Below are 27,558 nucleotides of genomic sequence, written 5' to 3'. Positions count from 1 at the left end.
AACCATGCCGGTTTGGCAGGTGTTTGAGGGACCAGAGATCACTTTGAGGGCAGGTACTGGGAGACTCTCTGCCCTTCCCCTCCTCACTCTGCACCTAGCAGCAACAGTTGGTAAGGTGGGGCCCAAAGAGCCCTGGAAGTAGGCAAAGTCCTTGTGATAGCCAACTGGGGAAACTGTGCAAGAGTGTGGCCTGCCCAAAGACCATGTGTCAAGGTACCCAGGAACAGGCCATTACATGAGTCTTTTTACTCAGAGAGAACCCCTGGAAACAGGTAAGATGCGAAGCCACTAACACAGCAAAGCAAAGTGCCCAGAGAAGAGGAACTAGGAAAGAAAAGCCAGCCAACTTTCCTCAGAGAGCCAGCCAAGAAAAAGAGGACGATGCTCACAGAAGTTCAGGATTGTCCTGGGGTGGGATCTACGTTGTACATCTGTCCTATGGCAGGAATAAAGAGGGGACCATCAAAAGGGACCCAAGAAGCAAGGTGGGCAAGAAGTAGGGTCTCTCAGGGGTGCGCATGAAAGAGAGAAAAGGCCGGTGGGTGTGGCCTAGTGCATAGATATGTCAGGGGAGCACGTACACACACTGAAGAAACTTGAATCAGCAGTGCTATGCAGAAGCAATGCCAGGGTAGAAATGGAGCACAGAGCCAGGCAGTTCCTATAGCAACTGGAGACAGCGCCCCCCCCCCACATCCTACATACAAAATGGGTGGGAATGCCAGCAAGGCACCATTTTCTTTGGACAAATTTCAGCAGGCCCTCAAACAAGGCCTCAGAGCCAGCTGTTCTTTCTCCTCTGCGAAACCTCCTCAGGATAAACCATACAAATGAATTTGCAAAAATGGAATCCACTGAACAACATTCAAAACAACCTTAGAGGATGGAAGCTTGGCCTTGCCAGTGGGATGGGAAAGGGCCAAGGGACCTTCCTTCTCTGACCATCCTGAACAGTCCAGGGATAACTGTGCCGAGCAGGGTAGGCTGGAGAACCTACAGCTTTTGCCACTTCTAGCTGGATTGGGAAATCAATTCTTGTACTGAAAACGGAGCATCGCAAGAAGCTCCCAGAGAGGCTGGCGTGCCAGCCAGGCAGATAGAAAGACAGAGACAGACAGACCCGCAAGGAACCCCGTAGGGAGGCCCTCCACCTCCCCCCGGAGAACGAGGAGGGGGATGCTGCAGCAGCACGGGGCAGGCCAGGCGCCCCTCACTCCCACTCTCTCTCTTGCTTCTCTCTGTGCCCCTCTGCCAAGCCCCGGCTCGCTACCTACCTCCTTTCCTACATATTTTCTTGTTGGGCTTTCTGGCGCATTCCTTGGAAATCCGTTTTACTGTAAAATGAATAAAAGACTACAAAATAACAGGAGGCTCCAGGATGGTGTGGGCATGCAATCCATCCTCTTTCCCCGCTTGCCCACCCCTCCATCCCCAACACCCAGCCCCCAGCCACCCCTCCCCGCCCTTGGGACTGACCGCAGGGAAAGGAGAGGAGAAGGGGGCCGCTGCTCTGGGAGGAAAACTCTGGAGCCACGTGTGTGCTGGGATGGGAGGGAAGTGCTAAGCATGAAGGCCCCCCCTCACCTTTGGGGGAAGGAGGGGAGGGGCAGGAGTTACCAGCTCTCCCCAGTGCTGCTGTGCAGATAAGAGGCTTCCCCCATCCTGCACAGAATCCCCGTAAGTGGGCTCCCCCTCCCCCCTTGTGGTGAGTCTGGGAAGGCCTTCCTGGTGCTGCTACTTACGGTTTGAAGGGCGTCCCCTGGAAAGGAAGCGTTAGAGAAGGGCAGCCAGCCTCACCACAAAAGGGCCCGGTGGGTCCCACTGCACTGTAGGTCCATGCATGCCCTCATCACTGATCAGGCACCAGGGAGAGGAGGAAGCCCTGCAACTCAGCCTTCTGCCCCAGAACGAGAGAGCATGTTCCTCCCAGCCAGTCCCTGCCCCTCAGCCAGCACATGAATCTTCATAAAGTGGGGGGGGGGAGGCAGAAAAGGGAAGGGAAAGGACAACCCCAAAGCAAACTCAAGACGGAACCTGGCCCTTGGTGCCCCCAAACCAGCCACTCGCTGTGAAGGTCTGAGGTCAGCCGGAGAGTTTTCATCTTTTGCAACACAAGAGAGGAGCCTGTGATGATGCCATGGCAGGGGTGGGGGCATAATGGGGAGAGGCAGCGCATATGATAGAGAAAGAGCAGAAAGACAGAGAGAGACAGAGAGAAAGAGACTGCGGGAGGGCACAGGGCACGAGCAGAGTGACCACAGAAGCAGCTCCACAAACAGACGGCATGCATTGGGCAGGGGAGGGCAACGCTGGCATGCTGCAGCCGTGTGAGACCAACCACTGAGAGATAGAGAGCCACGTGTCCTGATGGCACCCCGCTGGGGACTCACCATCCTCCGTGGGGATGTATATGTTGAGATACAGGCAGTCTTCATTTGGATCTTGGATGTAGGTGGCCACATAATCCAGGTTGGATGTGAACCAGATGGGCAGCATGATCTCGGGCACGGCTGTGTGGATGTTCTGTGGACACACTGGGGAGAAGTGGGTGGCATTCCGTATCCCGGACCAGGAGGAAGGTGGCTCAGGGGGCATGAACCGCTTCTCCCCAACAGGAGGCGCTGCATAGGGTACCCCCAGATACTGGTCCACGGGGCCCAGGATTTCGCTGGGAAGCGGTACCCGCACTCCACGGAGCTTCCCATAGTGCGTGTTGACAGTGGGTGAGTACATCTGGCTCTCCATCTGCACCACAGATGAAGCAAAGCTGAGAATCCACAGGGCCAGACGCACTTCCCAGCCGGCCGTTGTTTCAGGCACTTGAAGAAAGGGGAAGAGGACCGGGCATTGAAAAATTGACCGCCACATGGTCTGGGGAGGGCAGCACTGGCAGCCAGGCCTCAAGCAGATTCCTGGGGCTCACAGAACCCCCATGATCAAGAGGGATTGTTGTCCACAAGGGGAGATGGCCGGCAGCACAATCCTAGACTTGACGGGGAGTTTTCTCTTCAGAGCCTCCTGACTGCCCGCAACAGCTCCTTGGAGGAAGGAGCAGCTCTTCTGAGACTGGCAGCTCTGTAGGGGAGCAGGAGAAGAGAGATAAAAGGAGGGGGGTTAAGAGCAATTGGTTTGGCTGGGGCAGCATCAGCTTCACCAGGCAAATGTAGCAAAGAAGACTTGTGAACTTTCACACATGGCCCAAGGAACCAAGGGAGGTAGACCAAGACAAGGTGCCCTATGCCACCCCCATAAAATATGGGGCTGTCCCGCCACCAATTCGCCCTAGAGTTTCTTTGACTGGGGCTTCTGTAAAGGATCTGGAACCAACAAGGAGATTGATTTTTATAGAATCAGGGCAGGCACAGAACCCTTGGGAGCAAAACACCAAATGTGCCATATACCCCTTCCCCCACCAAAGTAGCTGATGAAACCCAAGACAAAGAAATGGACACTCAGGGCCCACCTCCACATGCTACAAACTTGAGACTGCTTGCTCCACAAAGCAACACTGGGACTTGTAGTAGGGGTCTGCATACTCAGCACCCACAGGTGCAGAAACTGCGGTTGAGAATGGACATAACAGCTCAAAGGGTTGCAGTTTAGTGAAGGCTGAAGAGTCTCAGACTCAGAGCCTGGTTAGTGCTCCTGCAGGTCAGAATCCTGCTGGTATCCAGCTGCCTGCTGCTAGAAGCAGAATGCAGTGCAGGATGGGGACTGTTGGTCCAATCCAGTGCACGTCTGTAGAGATGCTGAAAATCTGCCTGGAAATTGTCCCTCTAGTCTGGAGAGTATTCCCTTTGATTTTGCATGCATTGTGCTTGGGCTATTCTCTGCTAGTGATGTCGGGAGAAATGCTCAGTTACTGTTAGCCTTGCTTCATACACCCCAGGGTAACTCATTTTAAGCCTCCTAAACAAAGCCGTAAGCTAAGCCACCCAAAACAGCATCCAAGAGGCCTGGAAAGTATCAAAGGGTGGCGCCTTCCGAGAAAAAAACACAACAAAGCAACAGCTCTAAGCCAGACAATTCGACACAAAAGCAGACCCTGACAGGTTCTTACCCAGCTCATATCTTGCTTGCAAGTTTTGCACAGAGGGAAATCTCACTCGCCCGCTGGTTGGATCAATATCTACCAGACCAGCCTCCTGGATTTCTTTTTATAGAACAAACAGGTTTTGTGGTGCATGAGGACAACACAATTGAAGTATTTGGCTTCTTGCATTCAGGTGTACAGAGACAACCAGCATTTCCCCCTTTACTTGGAGCCAGTATGACAACCCCTTGTCCAGGTTTCCCTCTCTCATCATGTAAAGTTTTGCATCTCTGGTCTCACTAGGCATTCTGAGTCAGTCCAAAACAGAGGTTCAGGAATTCCATTTTTCCTCATAGATTTTGGCTAACAGCCTTTCCTTTTAAAGCTCTCTGAGGATGCAAAATGTGCTATCGCATGCCTTTCAGCATTAAACAGCATTTCACACATTCATCTTAAAGGCTGGAGCTCTGGAGACACACAGGATTCTTCAGCGGACAGCAGCACACTCCCCCTCCCCCCACCACTATGATTCTGCTTTATAATATGGAGTTGCATTACAGAAGCCTGCTCAAACTTATCCCTCTTAAAACCTTTTTTAAAAGTTGTCTGTTTACATTTTAATTGCATGGGAGTGCTATATTTGGATACTGGTAGGCATCTGAGTTTTATCTGATGCTGGTTGTCTATTCAGCATTGTGTTTATTGGTATTTTGCAGATTTTATATAATACTGGCCTGCCTTGCAGGGATGTTAAAAGGGTTACCAATGGTGTGCATGATGTGCTTTGAGCTTCAAGGGAAAGCTGCTTTTTATTGTTATTGCCATGGTTGTTACTGAGGATGATTTCCATGTCCCGCAAGCCCAGTCACAGTCTGTGTGGAATTCCTCATCTTCCACCAGTGACGCACAGCCATCGGAGGGAAGCACTTGCTCCCGTGACTGGCACATTATCCTCCTCGACAGCTGAGAAGCAAGGGAACCAGGTCAGTGTGACACACACAAGGAAGGTGATGCCAGAAGTCACAGGAGGTGGCCCCCACACGGCCACAGCAGCCCATGGTATGGCAAGAGGGAGCCTTTCTGAATTGGGAAGGGCTGGTACAGATGAGAATCTAGAAAAGGCGATGCAGGGAGCTGCCAGCTAGACTACCAGGCTGCTCAGAACTGCAGCAGTTTCCCTCTCCTCACCCAGAGTCACTCAGCAGTGTGCTCATCCTTACATAAGGTGGAAAGACAAACCCCTCCCTTCAGTGCAAATGCAGGAAGGGGCCAGGTGATGAGAAGCCCCTCTCAGCAGGAGTGCATGCAGACTGAGCCTCCATATTAAACAAAATGGGACTCTCCCTCCAATGATAGCTAAGGCAGAGAGAGCATCTCAGGAAGAGAGAGCAGTTTGATCCTCCCCCCCCCCCAGCCTCATCCTCCCTCCATTGAGGCAAAGCCGAAGGAGAATGAAAACCAGGTCGTGCAGGTTGACTGCAACTGGGCAGGCTCTGAGACATGGGTGGGAGGGAACTTCCACTCCCCTTGAACCAGGCAAATGACTCTTGGAAGGCACTCAGGAGGGCTCTGCTGAGCCGGCTTCCAAATTACTGGGGCATGAAACGAGGGCCTGCCGCAGAGGTAGCTTTAGGCAAGCTATACTTTCTCACATGCCGAGCAACTCTCGTGAAACAAAAGCGGGAGGGAGTAAGGGAAAGAGATGCAAGAGGCAAAGGGCACCCAGGAGCCTGTGCAGCCAAGCAAGAGTTTTTCCTCCAGCCAAGACTGGGCTAGCAGAGCTTGCAGAAACCCCAGAACAACATCAGGGAGAGACACACCACCTTGTCACAGCTGCCATGAAGTTAGCCAGGGAAGCCAGGAGCACTTCCAAACAGAGGGCTGAAAGAGCACTGAGCATAATGTATCACCGCATGGGACCCCCACAAGTCACACAGCATTTGGGCCCATCCAAATGGTGTCGCTCAAGTAAGTGGCTGCAGTATCACACCCTCACACCAGCTGGTACCTTTTCCTAGAAATATCTGCTATGGTCGCACCTCTGGCTTAGAGCTACAAAAGGAAGTCTGGATACAGATGGGAGTTTGGAGGCAGAAGGGGTGATGAACCACAAGATGCCAGCACAAAACGCCAGCCAAGAGAAAGGGAGCTTGGCCAGCAGGACACCACACAGCACAAGACTGGCGATTGTTCCACGAACTGGGGCTAGACTTGCTCTTTCCCAGCAAAGTACATTTAGTGGTTTGAGAGCCCAGGAAAAGGCATTTCCCGACAACAGGACTATGTCGTCTGGGTGGGTTAGTGGCGGCTGCACCGTCTATTAAAAAAAAACCACAGCGTCTGGAGAAGCCCTAAAATGTGGTATCATCTGCAAATTTTACTACTTCACAGTCATTACTTAATATATGGAAGGGTGGGGGAAGAAAGAGGTTGTCTGTGACTGCCCCTTGCATGAAGAACCAGCTGTTCAAGCCACCCTTTGATTAATGTCTCGGCGGCAGCAGTTGACAGACCATAGAAGGAAGTTCCTCTTTTAAAAGTGCTTTCCCTTAATTTTTCAAAATTAACTTCTCACTTTGCATATCATTCCAGTAGGAGCATCAACCCTTTCATGCACTTCCTGGTCTCAGATGGCACTCAGTATCACAACCCAGTGTGGTATTATGGTGTCCAGTTAGAAATGGGTAAACAAAACCCCACTCAGCCATGAAGCTCACTGCCAAGACCTTTGGTCAGTCACTCTTAAGACTACCCCACCTCACAGGGTTGTTGTAAGGGTAAACTCAAGGAGGGGAGAACCACACAATTTGCCCTGAGTTCCTTGGTGAACATGCAGGATTAAAACTACACCTGAAAGTGACCACCAAGCTCAAGGTTTTCCTGGGATGCTCAAGATTAATATAATCTGTGATTATATTAATTTGAGAAATTCCCAAGAAACATGGCCAGTTAAGGAGGCTACTTCAGCTTTCCTGTCCCCAATTAAGTCAAAGCCAACAAACTGGCATGCCAACATGCAGAATGGCCTGTGGAAAGGAATGCTGAATCTCTGATCCTGGCTGAGCTCATGACAGCCAAAGCAAAGTTCCCCTCTTTTTCTAAAGAAAAATTCAACCAGTGTGGTGTCATGGTTGGACTAAAATCTGGAAGACCCAGCTTTGAATCTCTACTCTGAGTCTCTCTACACGAGATATCTGACACATGAAGAACATGTGTCAGGAGATGCGATGTTAGCCACGAAGGGTAGTTTTAAAAGACAGAGCTGGAAGCAGGGCAAAGGAGCTATGTGAAAGGGCTGTTAAATGCCAGAAGGGAAACTTCAGCCCATGATAACCTCTCCAGGTCCAAGCCTGGCTCTGGAAGGCAGGTCCAGCCCATTTCCATTCCTTGCTGTCCTCTGGTTGCAATCCCACACAGTTTTAGAGGGGTGAGATTGACAGAGCCTTTGGAGAGGTGAAGATGAAATTAACAAATCCTTTGAGGTGATTTCAGTTGGCTCTGCCTTTTTAAACTACGCTTCCTGGCTAACATTGCATATCCCTACACTTGACAAACACGCGCTGAGGGGTCTCATGTAGAGAGACTCTCTGCCACAGACACTCACTGGATGACTTTGGGCCAGCCACATTCTCTCGGCCAAAGTTACCTCACAGTGTTGTTGTGAGGAAAAAAATGGAGAAGGCCAATCTTCTAAACTATTTTGGGTCCTCATTGGAGAGAAAAGTGGGGCATAAACGTCTAAATAAAAAAAATAAAATTCAAGGTGGCTAACCAAAGATATGTGAAACAACAACAGGTAACTGCTAGTCAAGGGCTTGCTGCCTCTTCCTCCCACACCTGCAAATAGATGCTGAGTGACATTTGGCCAAGGAACGTTGGTAGAATAGCAATCGCTCCTCCTGCTAAAGCTGCAGAATGGCCAATTCACTTTGATGACATGTCACCTGGGGGCCTGTTTATTCAGTCAAAGTCAGAGGCTTTGATCTCCGGGTTACCCTCAGATGACAAAAATCCATCAGGGTTCCAAGGTGGTTCTGATATAATCACCACCACCCACCCTGCTTGGGTCACACACAGGCCACTTGCATTGCTTTATAAAGCTGTCAGCTCTCAGTGTTTCTGCATCTCAAAATAGGCAATCCCTGATCTCTTTCCTTACAAGCAGCTATGTAAGGGGAGAAGAGGCCTCTCCCCCCAAGTCCACACCAGCAACCTTGGGCAGTTCTGAGGTATCAGCCTGATGCATATAGAGCTCTCAAGCGCGGCCAGGGTTTAAGACAGCCTGACCCGAGATCTCACTGAGTTTGAAGCTAAGTGAAATAGTTGAGAAAGAGGCAACTTGGCAAGCCAAAGGAAAATGGGGAATTGGAATGCTGGCTTAAGTGAAAATTCATGACAAGGGTGGGAGACAGAGGATGGGGACAGGCACTTCCTAGAGCCAGGTTGGTGTGGGAACATGGCTGGAGTCTCCCAGGTCCTGCTCTGACACTCTAACTACCACACCATGCTGACATGACAATAACTTAACATTAAAATTCCATGTGCACCTTTAGAGTCCACCAAGGCTTCCTGAGACAAAACCTTTATCACACTAGATCCCTGCCTCAGACCCTGTGCTGTACTGCCCGATGGATGTGAACAATCCCTTCTTGGCTGCAGCAGCGGGGCATTCCTCTGGCTTCTCACAGCTCTGTGAGGCAGGATTGCAGAGAATCCTGCCCTTGTCTCCAAGCTTTGGCACCAGCACATCATGAGCAGCTGCTCCTGCACCACAGCGCCAGGCCCTGCCAGGAACAAGCCCCGGCTGGGCAGCAGCTACCGGCACACGAAGGAGACTCTCTCTTCAGCTGGATGGCTGAAATCCTTAATGGCTATGAAGGAGTTGCTCAGAAACAGCCCGCTTCAGACACCATCCTAGTTCAAAATAATCTGTCAAAGATTATCTGCCACATGCATAGATATCATGCCCAGGTGGCCCCAGCCGCTCCTGTTTAATGATTTGCAGAAGAGCTGAATCAACATGGCAGTGGCAAAGGGCAAGTTGTTGGCAAGCAGGACAGTGTGTGTGGCCAGGGATGGGTCATTCCCTTCCTAAAACAATCCCAGAGACTATGCACCAAACTCCCCAGGGAAATACAGGGCGGGGAGTAAGCAAGAGAGTCATGGCCAGCCCAAGGATTTTTGGCCCCCCAGGCAAATGGCTTTGCCACTCCCCCATACATCTTCCCCCCCACACACACACACTGCAAGGAAGTCACCTATACTCATACCACCCTCACTGCTTACAGCAGTGCCATGGCTCCCAGGAGGTGGATTGGAAGGCACTAGAAAAGGAACCAGGCCTGCTCACATATCCCCAATGGAGGGAGGGAAGGAGCAGGATTGCCGCAGGCTGCCTACTGGGGCCAGGGGTACCACTGCTTGCCAAAGCAGACCCTGACACTGTGGGTAGGTGGGGCAGCAACAGGGCTGGGTTTGGCACCCTTCCACCCCTGGTGCTCTAGGAGATGGCCTAGGTCCGCCTAATGGACAAGCTGGCCCTGAGCTCTAAAATCAACGGAGGTGGTAAATGATGCCAGACATCAACATGGCTCCCAACGGCACAGCCTGCCTCAAGCCAAAGGTCCAGATGAAAACAATACTGTGCGGCACAACCAGCAATGTCTCAAGGCCTGACCCTCAGCAGAAACCGTTGTCCTTTGTTACAATGCTAACTTTTTAGCCTGAGACATACACGGGCAGGGATTCTAGCAAGCAGGGCCCATTTCCCCTGAGGAAAGATATTTTACCGAGGAGAGTCACTCAGGGTTCCTGCCCTTCACACAGGTCTACTGCACAGACCATGCAGAGCATGTTGTAGAAAAGTAAGTAAGAAAACACCATTCCTTCAAAGATGCTGGGAGCACAACCAGCTACCTTGCCAGCATCTGTCAGTGGGCAAAAATCAATTTCTCGGAAAAATTCACTACTACTCCTCCCACCACAAGCCAAACATACAACATGACACAAAGAAGGAAATAATTTCCAAGAAGCATCTGCAGCAATACTCCAACCCTCCTTTTTCAAACAAAAAAAATTATCTGGGAATATTCAAGCAACAGAAAGTTCTTATTTGGGCAACTGAGGCAGCCAATACCAAAGGTCTAAAAATAAGTCCAGCCACCCAAAAAGCTCACTTTTCAAACAGAAAAGCCAGTTTCTAGCTCTTGGGGTCTGCAGAGTAAAGAGTCACAATATAACAGCCTTGGAAGTTTCTACCATCCTAAGACAGGATTCTGAAGACATCTCTTCCTTTTCCACCCTCCCCCCCTGCTCCAGCATTAATCCACAATCCAGACTGTAAGTGGTACAAGCAGAAAGCACGCATAAGCAAAGAGCTCACAGAGTCACACAGACCCAGTTGACGCAAATAAGCACATCCAAGACAGTCTCCCATAAGAGAATGCAATGAAAAGTTCACAGTTGCTCGGCTAAGGCAACAGAAAGGGAAGGGAATTTCTTCTAAACAAAGGTTGTTAAATCTTGAAAACAACACAAAATACATCTACCAAGTTAAACCAAGAGGAAATTTTATTAGATCAGCTTCCCAGCAGCTGAGGACATGATTCACATTGTACCTGCTCCAAGATACTTTCAACCCAGCTTGCATCCATCTACACTAAGGATGGGGATTGTCACAGATTTGGAGGAGTGAGTACTGCTTGCCTTTTGCTGGAGCCATGATACAAAACCTGATCCTTTTAGCTGGAGATGCCAGGGACTGAACCTAGGACTTTCTGCATGCCAAGCAGATGCTCCACCACTGAGCCTTGGCCCCTCCCCACTCTCAATTCCTATAGACGCTAAGGGCTCGTTCTCACAAACAACAGGTGAGATGCTCAATCAATGTCTGAGCAGCACTATCTCAGACTGCAGATGAGCACTCACATGAATATATGTTCTTTCATCCATAAATAACCCCCCTCCCCCAGGATAGAAAAATAAGACATCAAGAAGGAGGGTTCTGATTTGATCTTCTTGATACTCTACTGTTCTTTCTGGAAGGAGGAATTTCTAGAATTTGGGGAGGGGTATGACAAAGGGTTCACTCATGTGTAAACCCACCCCCCTAGCAATCTGAAGACCCAGAGCCAGGCTTACTGCCTGAACCGCTGCTTACAAGAAGATACTATGCTTTTCATGGGAAAACTCAGGAACTGCTATGATAAGGTTTGGCTTCCCTGCACGGTGAACAGGTGGTTGCTGTCCTTTCAGCACCACTCAGTCTTGTATGCCTAGAAAACACAAAAGAAGCTTAAAGGAGCCTCTGTACGCATGAAGAGGTCAAGTAGCATTGGTGTGCTTTCTTTTAATATCTCTCCCCCCACACACACACCAATCTATATTATGTACCAAGAGAAGAAACATTTCTGTGGCTGGCATGAATCATGCAAATCAGGCATCTTTGCATTTATTTGCTTTGCTTAATTTATTTTGCTCCTGCTAAATTGCAGAAAGAAGCAAAGAGATGCAAGAGATGACTAAAGCTGGAGCCCCAATCCCTAAAAAGATCAGAGAAAGGCCTTCCATCTGGCAACACTGCATACCAACCTGTATAATCCCTATTGCATATGAATCCAGATCAACCCATTGAGTAGGAGGGAGAGACTAGCAGGGCTCCAAAAAGATTTGCCATAAAAGAATCGTGGAGAACACCAACCACACAAATGGTTTCTAAAGCTCTTGCCAGCAGAGGAGAATGAGAACACTGTGCAGGCCTCTAATTATGTGGGGAGAAATTGCAAAGAAGCATTGTCAGATTCCATCACTGAGGCTCAAATCTAACTCCAAACCTGGAGGGGAGGCAGCCTGCCCCCCACCAATGTCCTCACACAGGACCTAGTCTGGTTACTGAAGCCCTTGGTCAAGGGGTGTATATTTGTTAAGGTCTGGGCAGGACAGACATGGTCCTGCCCAGATGGAAGGCTAGGTGCTCAGAGGAGCCTTCCCGAAGGCTTCCTGCAGAACCCGCTGCTCCAGCATGACGTAAATCTCCCTGGAGGTTGTTAAGCCAGACAGCAGGCAGGCAGGCAAATGGCATTGTGCATGCAGCCAGCAACCTGCTCAATTTCTATGTACCAGTCTCATTGAGAGCCTGTTCTTCACCAGCCACAGGTTGACTACAAATTGAATATCACATTTGTGTGCCCTTGAACTAAACACAGGTGGGCCAAGGGAGCCTGCATTGCACCTTCCCAAAAGGCACCTGTCCGCTTGCTTCTGTCCTACCCCCACTGGGAGCCTGGCCTCCTGCACCTTCTTCCCTGGCACACCCACCAACTGCAGCTCAGGACCACAAAGGTGACTTGGCCTTATCAAAGGGACAACAGTGTATGAGCAAAGGTTTCCCAGGCTGCCTTCCCTTTCATATTCAAGGCAGGCGACAGAGTCTCCACAGGCCAGGGCTAAGGACCTCGCCTCTCTAGGTCCTTAGATTTGCCATCTTTTCCTCTTACTTTACACAGGGAAGATTGCTCCCAGGCCCTTTTCTGGCCCTCCTCTGCTCCTTTGTCAAATGTGCAAAAGCCAGTATGGACCCCTCCCCAGGCCTTACAGTGGGGGATGATAGATCAAGTGGGGGAGGATTAAGGCATCCTCTTTTTGCAAAGGTTGTCTCACTAACTGAAGCAGCTCTGAAACCTCAAAGGACTCCCCCCCCCCACTTTTCCTTGCTTTCCTGTTGTGATGCTAGGCTGCAGCCCAGAGATCAATAGGATGGGGAGTAGGAAGTACCAGTCCTTGGGACCAGGACCCAAGGGGGATCCAGCAGACAGAACAATGAGAGCCAGGGATGGTGGCCAATGTCCCAAATGACCACTGCCAAAGCAAAAGCAAAGCCTGAGCTGGCAGACTTTTATGGCCTTACTAGGCTGAGAGATACATAGGCTGCCAGGGTGCGCAAAGTCACCTTGGCACCTGGGAGGACATCATTGCTCTGGGAACCCTTCAGTTTGCATCCTTGAGTGCCTTACCACAAGCACAGACCCACAGGTTCATGGCTTTTGCCATGCTGGCTCTGCAATCACCCTCTCTGCAAAATGCTACAAGTTCTTTGTTGCAGATATAGATTCAAGTCACCACAGGAATCCTACAGCAGTCCTTGCCTTCTGTGCATAATGAGGAATGAGGCAGGGACTGCACTTGCCCAAATCTTGGTGACAAAAATAACTTGCAAACTGGTCACGGGATTTAGTGAAGACTTGCTCTCCTGGTACCTATGCCAGCCTTTTCTTACGCCTTGCAGATGCCAACCCCTTCTTGCTCTTCTGACCCAAGTCAATCATCTCTGGCATCTGGACAGCTGCCAGCCTCAGGCCCCCACTCCGGTGAGTGTCTGCTTGTTATCTTCAAACAAGAGATGCCTTCGCTCCATCTGAATCACTGTCATCAACACAGAACTCAGTGCAGTCAAAGACTCACTCACATGTCACCAGTGGTTGCTTCTTTTCTTTTTCCAGTCCTCTTGCAAAGAGTCTGCTACAAGCACTAATATCCAGATAATTTGTTGCTGCAGCATCCCAGCTGCTTTTATGACATGTGAATGGAGGAAAATAAGCAAACGGTTACAATCTGTGAATAAGCTGCATGTCCACATCCTTCACATACACAGGGAGGTAAGGAGAGTTCACACATTGCATGTTCATCTCTCAGGAGCAATAATATCCAAGTGAAGACTTGCACATATGAATGGCCCATTATGGCTCAAACATAAAGCTTCCATGTCAACCATGAGGACTCATGATCCAGAGAGAATGACACAACACAGACACTCCAAGTGCCAAAGTTTCAGACTGCGGGGCCAAGCTAAACACAGCAGCTTTGTATGACCAGATGAGTCTCGGTCAGACCCTTTGTGTCACTTGACCATTGCGGAGTTGGTAGCTGCAATATCACCTTCAGGCATCTACAGTGATGGTGCTAAACGGCAGCAGTGAACCAGCTAGCAGGAGCCTCAACAGCCAGTGTGGTGTAGTGGCTAAGAGTGTTGGACTAGGCTCTGGGAGAACCAGATTTGAATCCCCTCTCTATTATGGAAGTTCTCTGGGTGACCTCAGGCCAATCATATTCTCTCAGCCTAATCTACCTTGCAGGATTGTTGAGAGGATAAGATGGAGGCGAGGACAATTATGTAAGCTACCTTGGAAAAAAACTTCCTCGGGCAAATTCCCGGAGAGTGACGTGCCTGGCCCTGACTGCACAGATTCCAGTCCCAACACCAGCTCATGTCAACTCAGAGAGAACCCCTTCCACAGACAGCCATCAAGCGGGAGCGCAGGACTGTGCAGACCAGCCTTCAGCCACCAGCCAGTTCCCATATGCAGCAGCTTAGCAATATGGGCATTTTAGCAGGAACTCATGTCCTGGTAACCTTCCAAATGAAACCTGGCACAGAACTCAAAGGACTTGCAAATTTATTCCCACCCCTTGCAGCCTAAATAACTTGTTTGTGGCCTTACACTTAAAAGCATTGGCCCAAAGTTCTCCATATTCAAAGTATAGAGGCTGCATGTCATACAGGACCCCCTTTGCCTCTCTGAGGGCCTCAAGTCATATTTTACATCTCATGCTGAGGTAGCTATTTCACAACCCATGCCTTTCCTCTTTAGCCTTCACATCACTCCTTATCATTTCATTCCACACTCTGCCAGAATTCTAATAGCAGGCGAGGCATGCAAACGAGCAGGCTTATGAAGAAATACATAGGCAAACTGATTAGTATGTGTGTGTGCATGTATGTGTATGTTTCATAATGGTTAGTGACTTTTCATCATGCAGAACGTGAATGTATGTAGCCGTCTTTCCGTCTTTTCTCAAATAAGGCCTGGTTTATCTGTTACGTCCAACATGTACAGGTTGATTTTAACCACTTCTAAAGAAAATTAATTCACTTGAAATGTGGTGCTCAAGGAGAGTTTTGAGGATACCATGGATGGCCAAAAAGACACATAAGTGGGTACTAGATCTAATCAAGCCTGAATTCTCCCTAGAAGAGAGAATGACAAAACTGAGGCTATTGTACTTTGGTCACATCATGAGAAGACAAGTCTCTCTTGAAATGTCGTAATGCTGAAAAGTTGAAGAAAAGTTGAAGAAAAGTAAGAAAAGATGAAGATTCAACATGAGATGGCTTGACTCAATAAAGGAAGTCAGTTTACAAGGTCTGAGCAAGTCTTTTATGATAGGATGCTTTGGAGGTCTTTCATTCTTAGGGTTGCCGTAAGTTGGAAGTGACTTGACAGTACATAACACACACTCACACACACACACTTAGCATTTATATAGCATGTTCTCCATGTTCAAACATTTCTGCAATCTCCTATAGAGTAGTAAGAAAAAAGCAAGAGTCCAATAGCACCTATAAGACTAAAAAATATGTGGTAAGTATGAGCTTTCAAGCTCTTATAGGTGCTACTGGACTCTTGCTCTTTTCTACTGCTACAGACAGACTCACACGGCTACCCATCTTGATCTTTCTGCTATAGAATAGGTTAGCATTAGCACTGCAGATAGGAAACTGAGTCTGAGAGACAAAGAAAGAGAGACTTGCCTACGGGCATATAGCAAGTTTCTGATGAAGAGAGATTTGAACCAGGAACTTCCAACACTTTATGCAATGACATCATTCCTGTGGAGTGCTATTTGTGTGCCCATAGTTGGGGCATAGTTTCTGCAGGACGTTGTCCTTTGGAATGCATGCCCTGGTCGCTGCACACAGCCACATGGAACAAATTTAAAGGAGCTTCTGCATGGTGCCTTGTAACATCAACCATCCCTCCCTTTTCTGAGGCAAAGAGATAAGCTACATTCTCAAGCTGAATGCTTTGCAGCCGTGCAGGCCAGGGCCTCTGGCAGCAGCCAAGAAGACTATATGGAGCTGAGCTTTGCCCCTCCGGAGAGCAAGTCTGAGAGAGGAATAGTAATGCTCACTTCACCCAGCTCTCAGGTATTTTAACTGGCATCAGCAGCCCCTTTCTGGTATGTACCAATTCAGACTGCAAGCAGCAAAAGGGATTAGAATACAATCTTATAATCAACATGAGACTGGCTCCAAACATAACCTCCTGCTACAGGCTCCCAACACTCCCATCAGCATGGCATACTCATCTCTTCCCACAATACCACCATCCCATGGGAAAGCAGAGATGTCGAGTCCCAACAAGAGACACACCAGGAGCCCTCTGCCTCTTCACATCTGCCTTTTTTTTCTCACACCACCAGCCTCTTCTGTGGCAAGTAGAGAAAAGCAGTAAATTAAAGATGGATGCTGAGCGGCCCTGCTGGAAAGATTCAATGGGCCCACCTGACTGCCTTGTGAGAGCACATGGCACCAGCTATGCCTGCACCATTAAGGAATGCGAGAATCTCACCAGAGAAGCCTCCATTTCCCCAACTGCACAGTGGCAGGCACAGCCCAAAACTACAGGAAGCATGGGACACCAGCAGATACCCAATCCACAGAGAGAGTTTGGCCCAGCCTATCAGAGGCAGCACTCAGTTACTGAAACTTACTGTCAGTTCTGGAACATGGCAGGCATTAAGGAGGATTGGAGTACCTCTCAGCAGGTACAGCGTACCTTTCCTCCCCCCAGTGTTTGGGGCAGGGGTGGGGTGGAGGACAGAAGGAATTCCAGGCAACATGAAACCTTTCAAATAAAGATCTAACTAAATGAAATGCCAAGAGATCTGTGGCTGAATCCTCATGAGAATTTTCAAATGCTAATATCAGCCTCACAGGGAACCTGATTTGGATCAATGCCATGAAAGGAGGGGGGGGGGGGCTGAATTCTCCTCTGGTGTTGTTTTGATGCTTGAAAGTGACCTTTTACTGCAATTATCACTTAAAAGGAAAAAGACAGGCTGTCTGTCTTTTTCCACCTTAAGACTTACAGCCCTGGGGAGGGGATTCAGTGAAACTGGGGATGGGTGGGTTTAAAACTCCTCTTTCCTCTCCACATTGCCTCCTTCTGAATGAGGCCATGTGTAGCTAACCCTGGCATCTTGAAAACCCTGGGCGGACCCAATCACAGATCTCCCAGAATCCCATCTAGTTTGACACTTAGACTACAAAAGTTGTGTGTGTGTTATGTGCTGTCAAGTTGCCTCTGACCTATGGCTACCCTATGAAGGAAAGACCTCCAAAACGCTCTATCATTAACAGACTTGCTCAGCTCCTGCAAACTGGAGAACGTGGCTTACTTGTCCTTGGCCATTCCCACAGTAGCCAATTGAATGCCACCCGACCTGTGGGTCCTGTCTTCCAGCACTGTATCTTTTTTCAAAAGTTACTAGTCCATAACTGGCTTGCCTGCCTTCTCAAATTAACCATTTCTGCCTTATTGAAAGGATAAAAGAAAGAGACAGTCATAAGCGATCATCTTTCCCTTTACAAGTGCTTCACTCCCTGGTCTCCTGGAGTTGGCTCACGCTCACCATTGGTGAGCAAGTGAGTTGGCTACAGGGATGCTTAACTTTAGAGCAAAGCTTTACATCAGGATGGGCTGAGTCCTCTTTTGCTCAGAGTGGATCACTGACTGGCAGTGTTTGAATGCAGACTGTGGGAGACGTCACCAGCAGAATTAGTGGAGGTCTGGAACACTTCTGCTCCCTCCTGCCAAATGCTCAGCTTCAACTGCCTCCCAGCCAAACAAACATTGGAAAAAGTCTAAGACTTCCTGTCACCAACCAGATGCCTCATGGTCCTCATCTGTTTGGGTTGCTTGCTTCCCTGAAAAGATCTTCCTAGACTCCATACTATGAAACCTTAAGCATGGCACAAGTAACTCACTGCTGTGCCCACTCAAGAGCATCATCCCTGACCTTGCACCATATTTGTTTCTTAATGCGCCATCAGACTTCCTTGGAAATGTCAACAGCCCAGCCCAATAGATAGTGCTGGAAACTGCTTGGAGCAGCCAAATCCCAGTGTCTCCAGGCTGGCTGGGAGGATACTCTAGCCTAGGGGGGGAAACCTCAATCTTTCACCCACACACTCTGCCGGAGGCTCCTGGAATAACAGGCTCCAAGGCACGAGGGTAACTGTGGCTGTCCCCCACTGGCCACACAACTCAGCACTCCATGAGGAGTTGCAGTTTTAAAAAAAAAACTCAAGGGAAAGAAGACACCCCATCCTTCCTTCATCCCAGAAATTGCTGTCCTGAAGGTCTGAAGTGAGGATAGGTATGCCTTCTCTTATTTGCTTCATTCAGTTATATGGAAAAATGAAGAAGAAAGGATCTTCCTTATACTCAGGGCTTTTTTTCAGATGGAACGCAGTGGAACAGAGTTCCAGCACCTCTTGAAAATGGTCACATGGCCGGTGGCCCCGCCCCCTGATCTCCAGACAGAGGGGAGTTTAGATCGCCCTCCGTGCCACTGGAGCAGCGCGGAGGGCGATCTACACTTTCCTCTGTCTGGAGATCAGGGGGTGGGGCCACTGACCATGTGACCATTTTCGCCAAGGGCGATTTAAACTTTAAAAAACTCCCCCCTTGTTCCAGCTGTCTGAAAGTGACATCATTCTGCGGTACTGAGTTCCACCACCTCTTTCCCCCCCAAAAAGCCCTGCTTATACTGAGTCAGACCATCAGTCCATCAAAGTCAGCGTCCTCTATTCTGACTAGATTGAGAACCTTTACATCACCTGCTACCTCTTAACTGGAGATGCCGGGGATTGCACCTGGGAGCTTCTGCATGTCCAGCAGGTGCTCTACTCCTGACTCAAGGCCCTCCCTGTAACTGGAAATTCAGCTGCTGGCCCAGAGGTAGCAAAATGGCTTGAACCAGCCCAGGCCACCCAGCTTCCTTCAAAGAAGAGCATTCATGGCTCTGGAGCCAAGGCAGAGCAAAATCTCCCTTTGCAGCCTGGGCAAAGCAGGCCAGAAGCCAGCAACTAGAGTGGGCATCTGCTCATCAGAGATGTAACTTATTTCTATGGTATCCTTGCTTCCAGAGATACTTCAAGCCATCTTGAACACAAGTGAAGAATCAAGTTCAAGTTACTGGCCCTTGCGGAGGAGTGAGATAACAAGCACGGAACATCTACAATGTGCGAGACACAATTTTTTTGCACACTGCATGGCAAAGCAGGCCAGGCAAAATAGCCGCGAGCACAGTTTCTTAGGGGAGAACAAAGATATCCCCTCCATGAGCCCCACCTCCATGTCTTCCAAATGAAACATGACCCACCACAGCTAAGAATCACCAGGCTCCCGTCTAGTAGGAGGAGTTGCACCCCCTTCCTGCTTCTGGTAGGAATGTCATGTAACCATGAGAATGAGCACCAGAGGTGCACAGACCTTCTATGAAACCAATTCTCCAAGGACCAGGAAGCAAGCACTAATGCCTGGAAACGGGCATGGATCAAGTACCTGCTGCTGAGGATGCACGTGGTGCCCATTTCTTCTCCACCTGCATGAGAAGAGTTCCTTTGCCCAACCCTGCCCTTTAAATGTCTCATTTGCCAGTCTTATGGCCACCATTCCACCATGCCCATCAGCACCACCATACAATACAGGGCTGTTCTAGCTCACCAAACCAAGCCGGGACAACCATATCAGAGGTTTCCACACTGTGCAAGGGAAGACACTTTTCAAGCCAGGGCAGCTCATCATCAGCAGATAAACTGCTGCTCTCCTTCTGCTCTCCCTGTTTCTAGTGGGACGCAAGGAAGGCACGCTCTGCCTGCAGCCCTCCTCACTTGCTAGCCCACAGCCTCCTATGCAAACACATGGCACACGCAAGAGGGTCCCGCCAGGGACCAGCCCTGGCTCCTTGGAGCAAGGGCAGAGGCTGCACCTCCAACCCACCGTTCCGGGCGCTGGAAAGCTCAGTCCAAGGCCGGTTCCCCAGGGGCGGTGAGGGCACCCGTTTTCTCGGGCTGCCACGACCAACTCAAGGCTCTGCTGGGGCCCCGCGCCGCAGGAAAGGCCCTGATGGGCGCCCCAGCCTCGCCTTGCCAGCCAGCCCCAGGCGCTTCCTCCACTCTGGCTGCGATCACGTACGGCGGGCTCCCCGACTGCTTCCGTCCCTGTCCGCGGGCGCAACAGCCGCCCTGCTGGCAAAGGGGTCGAGCTAGACGGGGCTCCCAGTGGCGGGAAGCAGCTCCCAGGCAGGCCTCGCCCGCAGGACGCCAGACGATGCCCGCTGTCGGGGCTCACCAAGGAGAAGCGGCGGGGAAGGAGGGGCGCGGCGGGGACGCGCAGGGAACAGGCCCGGCTCAGCCCCCTCCCCGGGGGACGCACGCCCCACCCTCCCCAGAGCCGGCCTGCGTCCGCGACTGGGGGGCGAGGATGCCAGTCAGCCCCCCGCCCCGCGCCAGCCTCCTCGGCGACAGGCAGCGCCCGTGCACGCGCCCCGACGCGCAGACAGGCAGGGACCCCCAGCAGCCCGGCGCCGGCGGAGGAAGCGGAGGGCGGGCGCGCGCCTGTCCGGGCAGAGGCGGCTCCCGCCCGGGAAAGCCCCCCAGCCCGGGCGCCTCTGCGTGCCTTTCCGAGCGGGGGGCGCGCCGTGCCCTCCTCCTCCTCCGCACCGTCTCCATGGCGACGCCATCGAGCCCGGGCGCAGCAGCAACGCCCCCCCCTCGCCCCCGCGCCCAGCCAGACGGTCAGCGCCGGGAACAGGGGGGGGGGGGCGCTCGAGCCTGCTGCAGCCCGAGGGAGGGGCTGCTCCGGGGGCTCCCCACTGGCCGCAGCAGGAGGGCCGCCGCTGCCGGGCTCGCCGCGCCGCGCTCCCTCCCGACCCCTCGCGGCGCACTCACCCGGCCCGAAGGAGCTGCTGCTGGGGCGACCGAGGAGGAGGCGGCGGCCCCTTGTCGGCCATGCCGGGCGCCAGCCAGACCCGGGGCAGAGGGGGGGCCGCGAGATCCCGCAGCCGTCAGAGCCGCCCCGCCGAGCCCCGAAGTCCCCGCCCCGCGCACAGCCCCGCCAGTTCTCGGTCGGCTCCGGGCCGCGCGCCTCTCCGCCTGGCCGGTCCCGGGATCGAGCGCGGCGCGTGCACGGCGGGGAGGGGGAGCCAGGAGGAGGGGCAGCTCGGTAACCCCTTCGCCGCCTCCGCCCAGCGGGCCAGGAACAGCCTCCCAGCCTCCCGCTCCTCATCCTGAGCTTCCCTATACCCGGTGTGTGTGTGTGGTGGTGGTGGGGAGATTAATTCCTGCAGGGAGGGGGAAGAGAACAGTTACGCCTTTCCCACCCACCGCGAGACTCAGGGTGGCCCTCCTGCCTCGTCCCCCCCCCCCGCTCCTTAGCTGCTTCCGCAGCCCCCCCCCCTCACCTGTGGCTGAGCCATTGGCAGGTGAGCCTGGATGGAGCAGCAAAGCCTCCATCACCGCCTCGCTTCTTCCTCCATTGACCCCTTCCCCCTTCTGCCAGGGCCTTTACTGCCCCCCTCACATGCCCCCATGCCCCTCCTCCACTTGCAGATGCACTCACACACACCCCATTCCACTGGGCTGACCTGAAGAGCTACAGCTGTGGAGAAGTTGCACACTCAGAGGAGCAGTTGCACACACAGGCCTCTGGCTATGCCCATTCTCTGCCTGGAAGCTGCCTTGCCACAGCTGCCCCACTACAAAGGGCTATCCTTCGCTTTGGGCCTCCCAGCTCTGTTCAATGCCACCTCAGAGATAAGCATCTCAGAGACGGGGAAGCTCCCATCAGTCACCAAGAAACTGTGAAAACCCAAGCCCTAGCTGATCAGACGCCAGCAGAGATTCACGGCAGGTATACCTTTGGGCCACGCATCCCCAAGTGACTCTGCAAGCCCGCCCCCCATCCCTGAAGTCATGCCTGGTGGACAGGTGAAGCAAGGAAGGTGGGGCTGAACAGCCATCTCCGTGCTCACATGGTCTTGCCATGCTTGTGGCATTTACAGTTGCTGTCTCAGCCAGCCAGCCAGCCAGCCAAAGTATTCTTATATGCACTTGGATGCCTCCTCTTCCTTTAGTTGGGGGACTGAAAAAATGGGAGCCACCACCCCTGAGACCTCTACTGTTTGAGGCATCGAGGATGCCTTGTGGTAAAAAGTGGACCTCCCGTCCCACTTGCCACTAGTGAGAAATGGCAAATGTAGCACTTTCACCCTCTGGTGGCTGGAACGTGGGAAGTCAGTTGCCAGGAGAGGGGGCCCATCCCACCTGATGTCTAGGTTACATTCCTAGCCTTTCATTCTCTCAGCCTTTGAACTGTTTTGTCATTTGCCCCAAACTAAAATGAGAACTTGGCTGTAGCAGGAAAAGGATCTAGAGATCTCCTGAATCCCATTGATTGTTCCAGAAATGCACTGGTACTGACCTCAGCCTGGTTTAGCCAAGTGGCAGGAAGAGCAAAGAGACTCTGTCATTCAATGCAAGTGATTTATGGGGGGTGGGGTGATACTCCAAATTACTGTAACAGCTACAAGCATGAAATTTAGGGTGGAAAAAACACACCATCTTGCTAGATTGGTAACGTTGCCCACATTCCTGTTGATAGGATCCAGAAAGCCTGCATTTCTGAACAAATACTTAGAATGTCCAGAACAACTTATGTGAAATCCTGACACTGGGGCAGCACAAGGCCCTGTTAGTGAATCCACAAAACACCCCTCAGTTGCTAGAACAACTATGGGAAGGGATTTCATCAGAGCAGAAAGGAACTGCGCTTGGCATGCAAAGGAATGTTCAGGATATGACCTGTTCAAAGGGTCACTTGGGTCACAGTGTGGCAGATCCTACCTGCTTAGAGTTGCAACTTCTGCTCAGCAGGAAAGACGCATTGGTGTCAAGATAATGAACACAGCCCAAAGTCACTAACCCAAGGAGACTCCTTCCATCAGCATAAGCATCTAGCTGCTGGTTTTGGTAACAGCCAATTAACCTTTTCTTGTCCATTTCCTGCTTTGTGGATTGGGTTTATTTGGACTTCATGTGAAGCTGTGCTCTCTGATCCTCAGCTAAAAAATGCCAGACGGTTTCTGCCAGCAGCGGTATCAGGAGCAATTGACTCTCTGGAGCAAAGGTTTCTTTTGTACTGATGAGCCGTCCTAAGTCTGAGAAATGCTGTTCAGCCCTGAAGTGGCTGACAATGAAATAAAGGCTAAGCAGACCTCTTCCTCCTCTTCCCTTCTCAATCCTCACCTCAGGTTTGTAGGCAGAAAGGGAGAGAAAGCTAGACTGTCTATGATCACAAGCTGTTTCCAAGCTCTCAAGAGAGCTAAGCAAAACGAAAAGCCAGGGAATTTGCAGTGCCTCAGGACAGTCTCATTCTTTTCAGGGGCAAATCTCCATCCTCAGAAACCAAAGCTTTGGAGAAGGCAACCTGTGGGGATGGACAGATGCCATCAAGGTTTCTATACGAGCAGTTGGGGAACATAGTAGGGTGCTCAGAATTTGCCAGAATTTGCAGAAAGGGCCCCTTTACACAATACTTCACTGCAGGCACACTTGCAAGCCACCTCCCCCCAACTCATGGCTCTAGAGACATTAACTGAGTTATGTATGTAGATATTTATACCCTGCTTTTCATACCAGTGAGGACACAAAGCAGCTCATAACCCCATTCTCCTGCCCTCAACCTCACAACAACCATCCTGTGGGGTAGAGAGACTGGCTGGCCCAAGGTCAGCCAGTGAGCTTCCCAGGCAGAGTGGGGATTCCAGCTTGGGTCTCTCAGATCCTAGTCCAATGCTCTAACCACAAGCAACATTGACTCAGGTTAGCTCCTGAAACTGTTCTGTACCAGAGATCCTATCCATTTGGGGGTAATCACCACCGCTTTCCTGTGAACACATGAACTTGCCTGATACTGACCAGATCACCGGTCCATCACGATCAGTATTGGCTACTCAGACAAGCAGCAGCTGTCCAGGGACTCAGGCAGAGGTCTTTCACATCACACACAGACAGATGCTCTTAACTGGTGATTGAACCTCGGACCTTCTGCATGCCAAGCAGATGCTCTGCCACTGAGCCACTGCCCCTCTACTCCAGGGTCAGCTGTCCATTCCACTCCCCTGCTGTGTTCATGCTCTTTGTTGAAAGAAGTATCCCTGTTTTGCTATGAGATCATTTTTTCTGGTTCTTCTCTCTCCTCTACAAGGAATCACAGAGCCTGAGGAATCTTTCCTGGCCCTAAGAGAACTCTGCTCCCTTGCTGTTGGTATCCAAGGGCACTACAAAGGTTACAGGCTCACATGGAAGCCACCAAAAGCCATTCTTCATGGCAGCATTCCAATGTGAGCATAACACACTTCCTCACATGAACGCTGCCTCCTCAGCCACATGCAGCAACTCTGTGCTAGTGTGAGGTATGTGTAGCTCTGCCATGTACTTGCTGGATCCTATTGGGCAAAATTTGTGGCAAGTTGCACCCACCATGTGGAAATGCTCTTAGGGGGCTCCATGTGGGTGCTGCAATATTAAAAATATCTCAGAGTATTGAATCCCAGATGTCTAAGAAGAGGAAAACATGGGTCTAGCTAAGCTTCTCCTGTAGGTCTAGTGGCACTCTACTCTGCAACTCAAGTGAGGCTGAATACTGGGGGAAACTTCCCATCTGCAAGAAATGTTTTTGAAGTCACAGCTGTCAGATTTGGCACCTGTAGGTTTGGTGGCAGGCTGCCCTGCATTTTGCTTGCAGTGCCCAGCACTACCCAGGTGACTTCAAGGTCTCTGCTTGTTACTGCAGGCTCTTCCTTCCCCACACCATTCCTGGGCACAGGTGTCCAAAGAGTCTCCTCTTTTTTCTCTGCATAGGATTGGACAGGAAAGGCCAGGAAGGCAGTGTATTTCTTCCCCCCACCCACGCATAAGCCACGGCTTGCATGGCATGATCCAGGGGAGGAAACCTGCTGTTTCTTCCTGACCTGATAGTTTGCACTGATCTCTGCAATCCACTGAGCCCTCGCTAGTGCTAAATATCACCAGAGTTGCCTCTGCTGTTCTGCCATCCCCAGCTGGCTGCTCTGGGTAGACCAAGGTCTCACCTCCTTGCACTCCGCAAATAGATTTTGCCCAAGTAGCAACAGTACCTGCTGCCTCCATCAATCACAGGCCCTGAAGACTTGCCCCAAGTCCCTTGCTAGGTTTGCTAGCTGGCTAGCTGCCTATCGGGTATTGTCTCCTCCAAAACTTAGGCCATGCTGCTGTGGCAAGAAGGCAGTCCAGTCTGGGAAGCAAGTGCCCCCTTGGGGACAGAACACCTTTCTCAGACATCAGCCACAGCATAAAACCAGTGCTGCTGCAAAGCCCGCCCTCTCTCTCTTGCACATGTATGCATAAACAGAAGCAGCCCAGGCCAGTAGCAGGTGTTGCAAGTTCAGTTCCTTCCAGCTGTCTACAACCTGATGCTTCCAGGCTGATGCATGCTCAGATGGATCATGCTCAGCACACAGGAGGAAGCTACTCTGTCACTCCTGAAGCACTGGGGAAAGAGCTTCTGGCTTATGATGTGAATATAAATCTTGAAGTTCTGGGGCAGATATTGACAAATTGTAGGATGGTGGGGGGTGGGGGGGTGGTTCAGAATGACAAAGATGTTCTGAATATATAACAACATTTTGAAAGAAAAGAGCCAGCAATGTTTATTCTAGAAAAATTATGAAGGGGATGATAGCAAGGGCATGAAAATATCTAATACTATTGGCAAGCATTTATATTATGCTTTCTGTGATGAAAGCTTTTCAGATACATTATCTTGCAATCCTTACTACAACCCTGTAAAGCTGGCCAGTGTTATTATCCCCATATTACAGATGGAGAGGGGGTAGCTGAGACAAAATGGCAGGACATCACCAAGTGAGTTCATGGCAGAAGCAAAATTCAAACCAGGGACTTCCCAGAGGACAGCTTATTCCCTTACCTTCTATGCTATGCCAGCATCTCTTTTTAAAAAAAAACAACTGCTCACCCATTGAACCTCCTGTAAACAACGAACAACTCAAATGAGGCTGAATATTGGGGAAAACTTCTCAACTGTAAGTCACAGCTGTTAGATTTCCATACCTGTCTGTGGTGTTGTCCAAGGTTCTGGAGCATCTTTCTACTTTCCCTTCACCGTGAGGTGCTCCTTCTTAATCCCCTTTCCTCTTTGATGTCGGAGGATGACCTGGCTCCTTTGGCTCATAAGCATCAAAGAGTGTGGGTAGCAGCCATGTGGGGGGATGGACAGATGGACACACACATGTGCACGCACATGCACACACACAAACAAAAAGCAAATTCCGTTTGAATCCAAGGGATCCACTTTCCAGTAAACCTTTCCAGGTTTAGGGTGTTGTGCTGGGCCTTATTTCTCAGGGGATCGTGTCACAGAAATGCTCCTCTGGGTAAATTTAGCACTTGTTAATTGCTGTTTCCATACTCTGCTGCTTCCAGAAGTGGGTGTTTCAGTCTCATCTGACTGATGCTGTGTTTGCCACTTCATTGCTCTTTTTAAACCCAAATGCAGTCTCAAGCCAGGCACAGATTTCTCCTCTAATGATCGTTCTTACATTGTCTCGCTGTTACCACTAGGAATGCCTATCCAGACAAATGCAAGATTGAGCTGGCTTTACAGTGACTGCGTTTTGTCCATTTGGTTTGATCTTCGCACAGACTAGAGATGCTGCTGTGAGAATGAGATACAAAGAGCAAGTAAAGCAGATGCCTTTTACTGGATCAACTCTAGTGGTTGGGTGGAATAAAGAAAAGGATCCTGAAAGCTTTGGAGCCACTCTCAAGTTATTCAAAAGCGAAGGCAATCAGAGCAAAGAACGCAATCAATAGGGATCAGACCAGCACTGTCCTACATATTTTTACAATTTGCTCTGATCACAATTTTCACATTTTTCTCTGGAGGAGTTAGCCGTGTTAGTCTGTAGTAGCGAAATCAAAAAGAGTCCGTCCAACATTTTTCTCTGTATTTGATGGGGGGGGGGGATTACACGGGGCTTGAAAGTTTCACAAAATATTTAAAATGACCAGAGCTTGTACAATAAAAAGAGCCACTTTTCTTCTCCCGTGCTTCTCAGATGTGATGGGTTTTATTCTATCTTTCATTATTCTCTGTCAAAACAAAGACTCCATGAAGCTCAAAATGGACAGGAAAAAGAAAATTGCCATATTTCAGAGAATTACATTTCTGGGCAATGCAGGCAAAGCAGTAGCACTTTTTATTACATTATAGCCTAGCCCTCTCTTTGCAATGGGGCTTTCCCCTGCCTTAGAGCATTTGATATGTTGTTCCATCCAACATCACCTAGGTCAATTACAGTAGAGTTATGCCCTTCTAAGTCCATTGAGAGCCAGCATGGTGTACTGGACAGAGTGTTGGACTAGATTCCTGGAAGAACTGGGGTTGAATCCTCATTTCTATCACAGAAGCTCACTAGATGACCTTGGATCCTTCACATACTCTCAGCCTGATCTACCTCACAGGGTTGTGGTTGTAATAAAATGGAGATGGGGGAGAATGATGCTCCAAGCCATGGGCAGTGCAATCCTGAGGACTACCCAGGCAGAGGCAGCTGGCCAC

General features: G+C 50.5%; 1 protein-coding gene across 3 annotated transcripts in view; it reads right to left on the bottom strand.

Annotated features, from left to right (window-relative positions):
- NLGN3 (neuroligin 3) overlaps nt 1-20,999 on the bottom strand; it is a 46,788-nt gene extending 25,789 nt beyond the window's left edge. For 2 of the 3 annotated variants that reach the window (XM_054996291.1, XM_054996292.1), the window contains exons 1-2: nt 20,829-20,999; nt 2,391-3,075 (exon numbers count right to left, since the gene is read on the bottom strand). In XM_054996291.1, coding sequence (XP_054852266.1) covers nt 2,391-2,868 — 478 coding nt within the window. In that variant the 5' untranslated portion in view covers nt 2,869-3,075; nt 20,829-20,999. Of the gene's footprint in view, nt 1-1,274; nt 1,335-2,390; nt 3,076-20,828 lie in introns of all 3 variants that reach the window. The other variant, XM_054996290.1, reaches the window with a different exon arrangement.
- Nucleotides 21,000-27,558: the final 6,559 nt, after the last annotated feature.

This window comes from Eublepharis macularius, chromosome 13 (assembly GCF_028583425.1).
Source record: "Eublepharis macularius isolate TG4126 chromosome 13, MPM_Emac_v1.0, whole genome shotgun sequence".
Classification (NCBI taxonomy): Eukaryota; Metazoa; Chordata; class Lepidosauria; order Squamata; family Eublepharidae; genus Eublepharis; species Eublepharis macularius.
The sequence above is the reverse complement of the archived record's forward strand: the minus strand, read 5'-3'. Positions and strand labels throughout refer to the sequence as shown.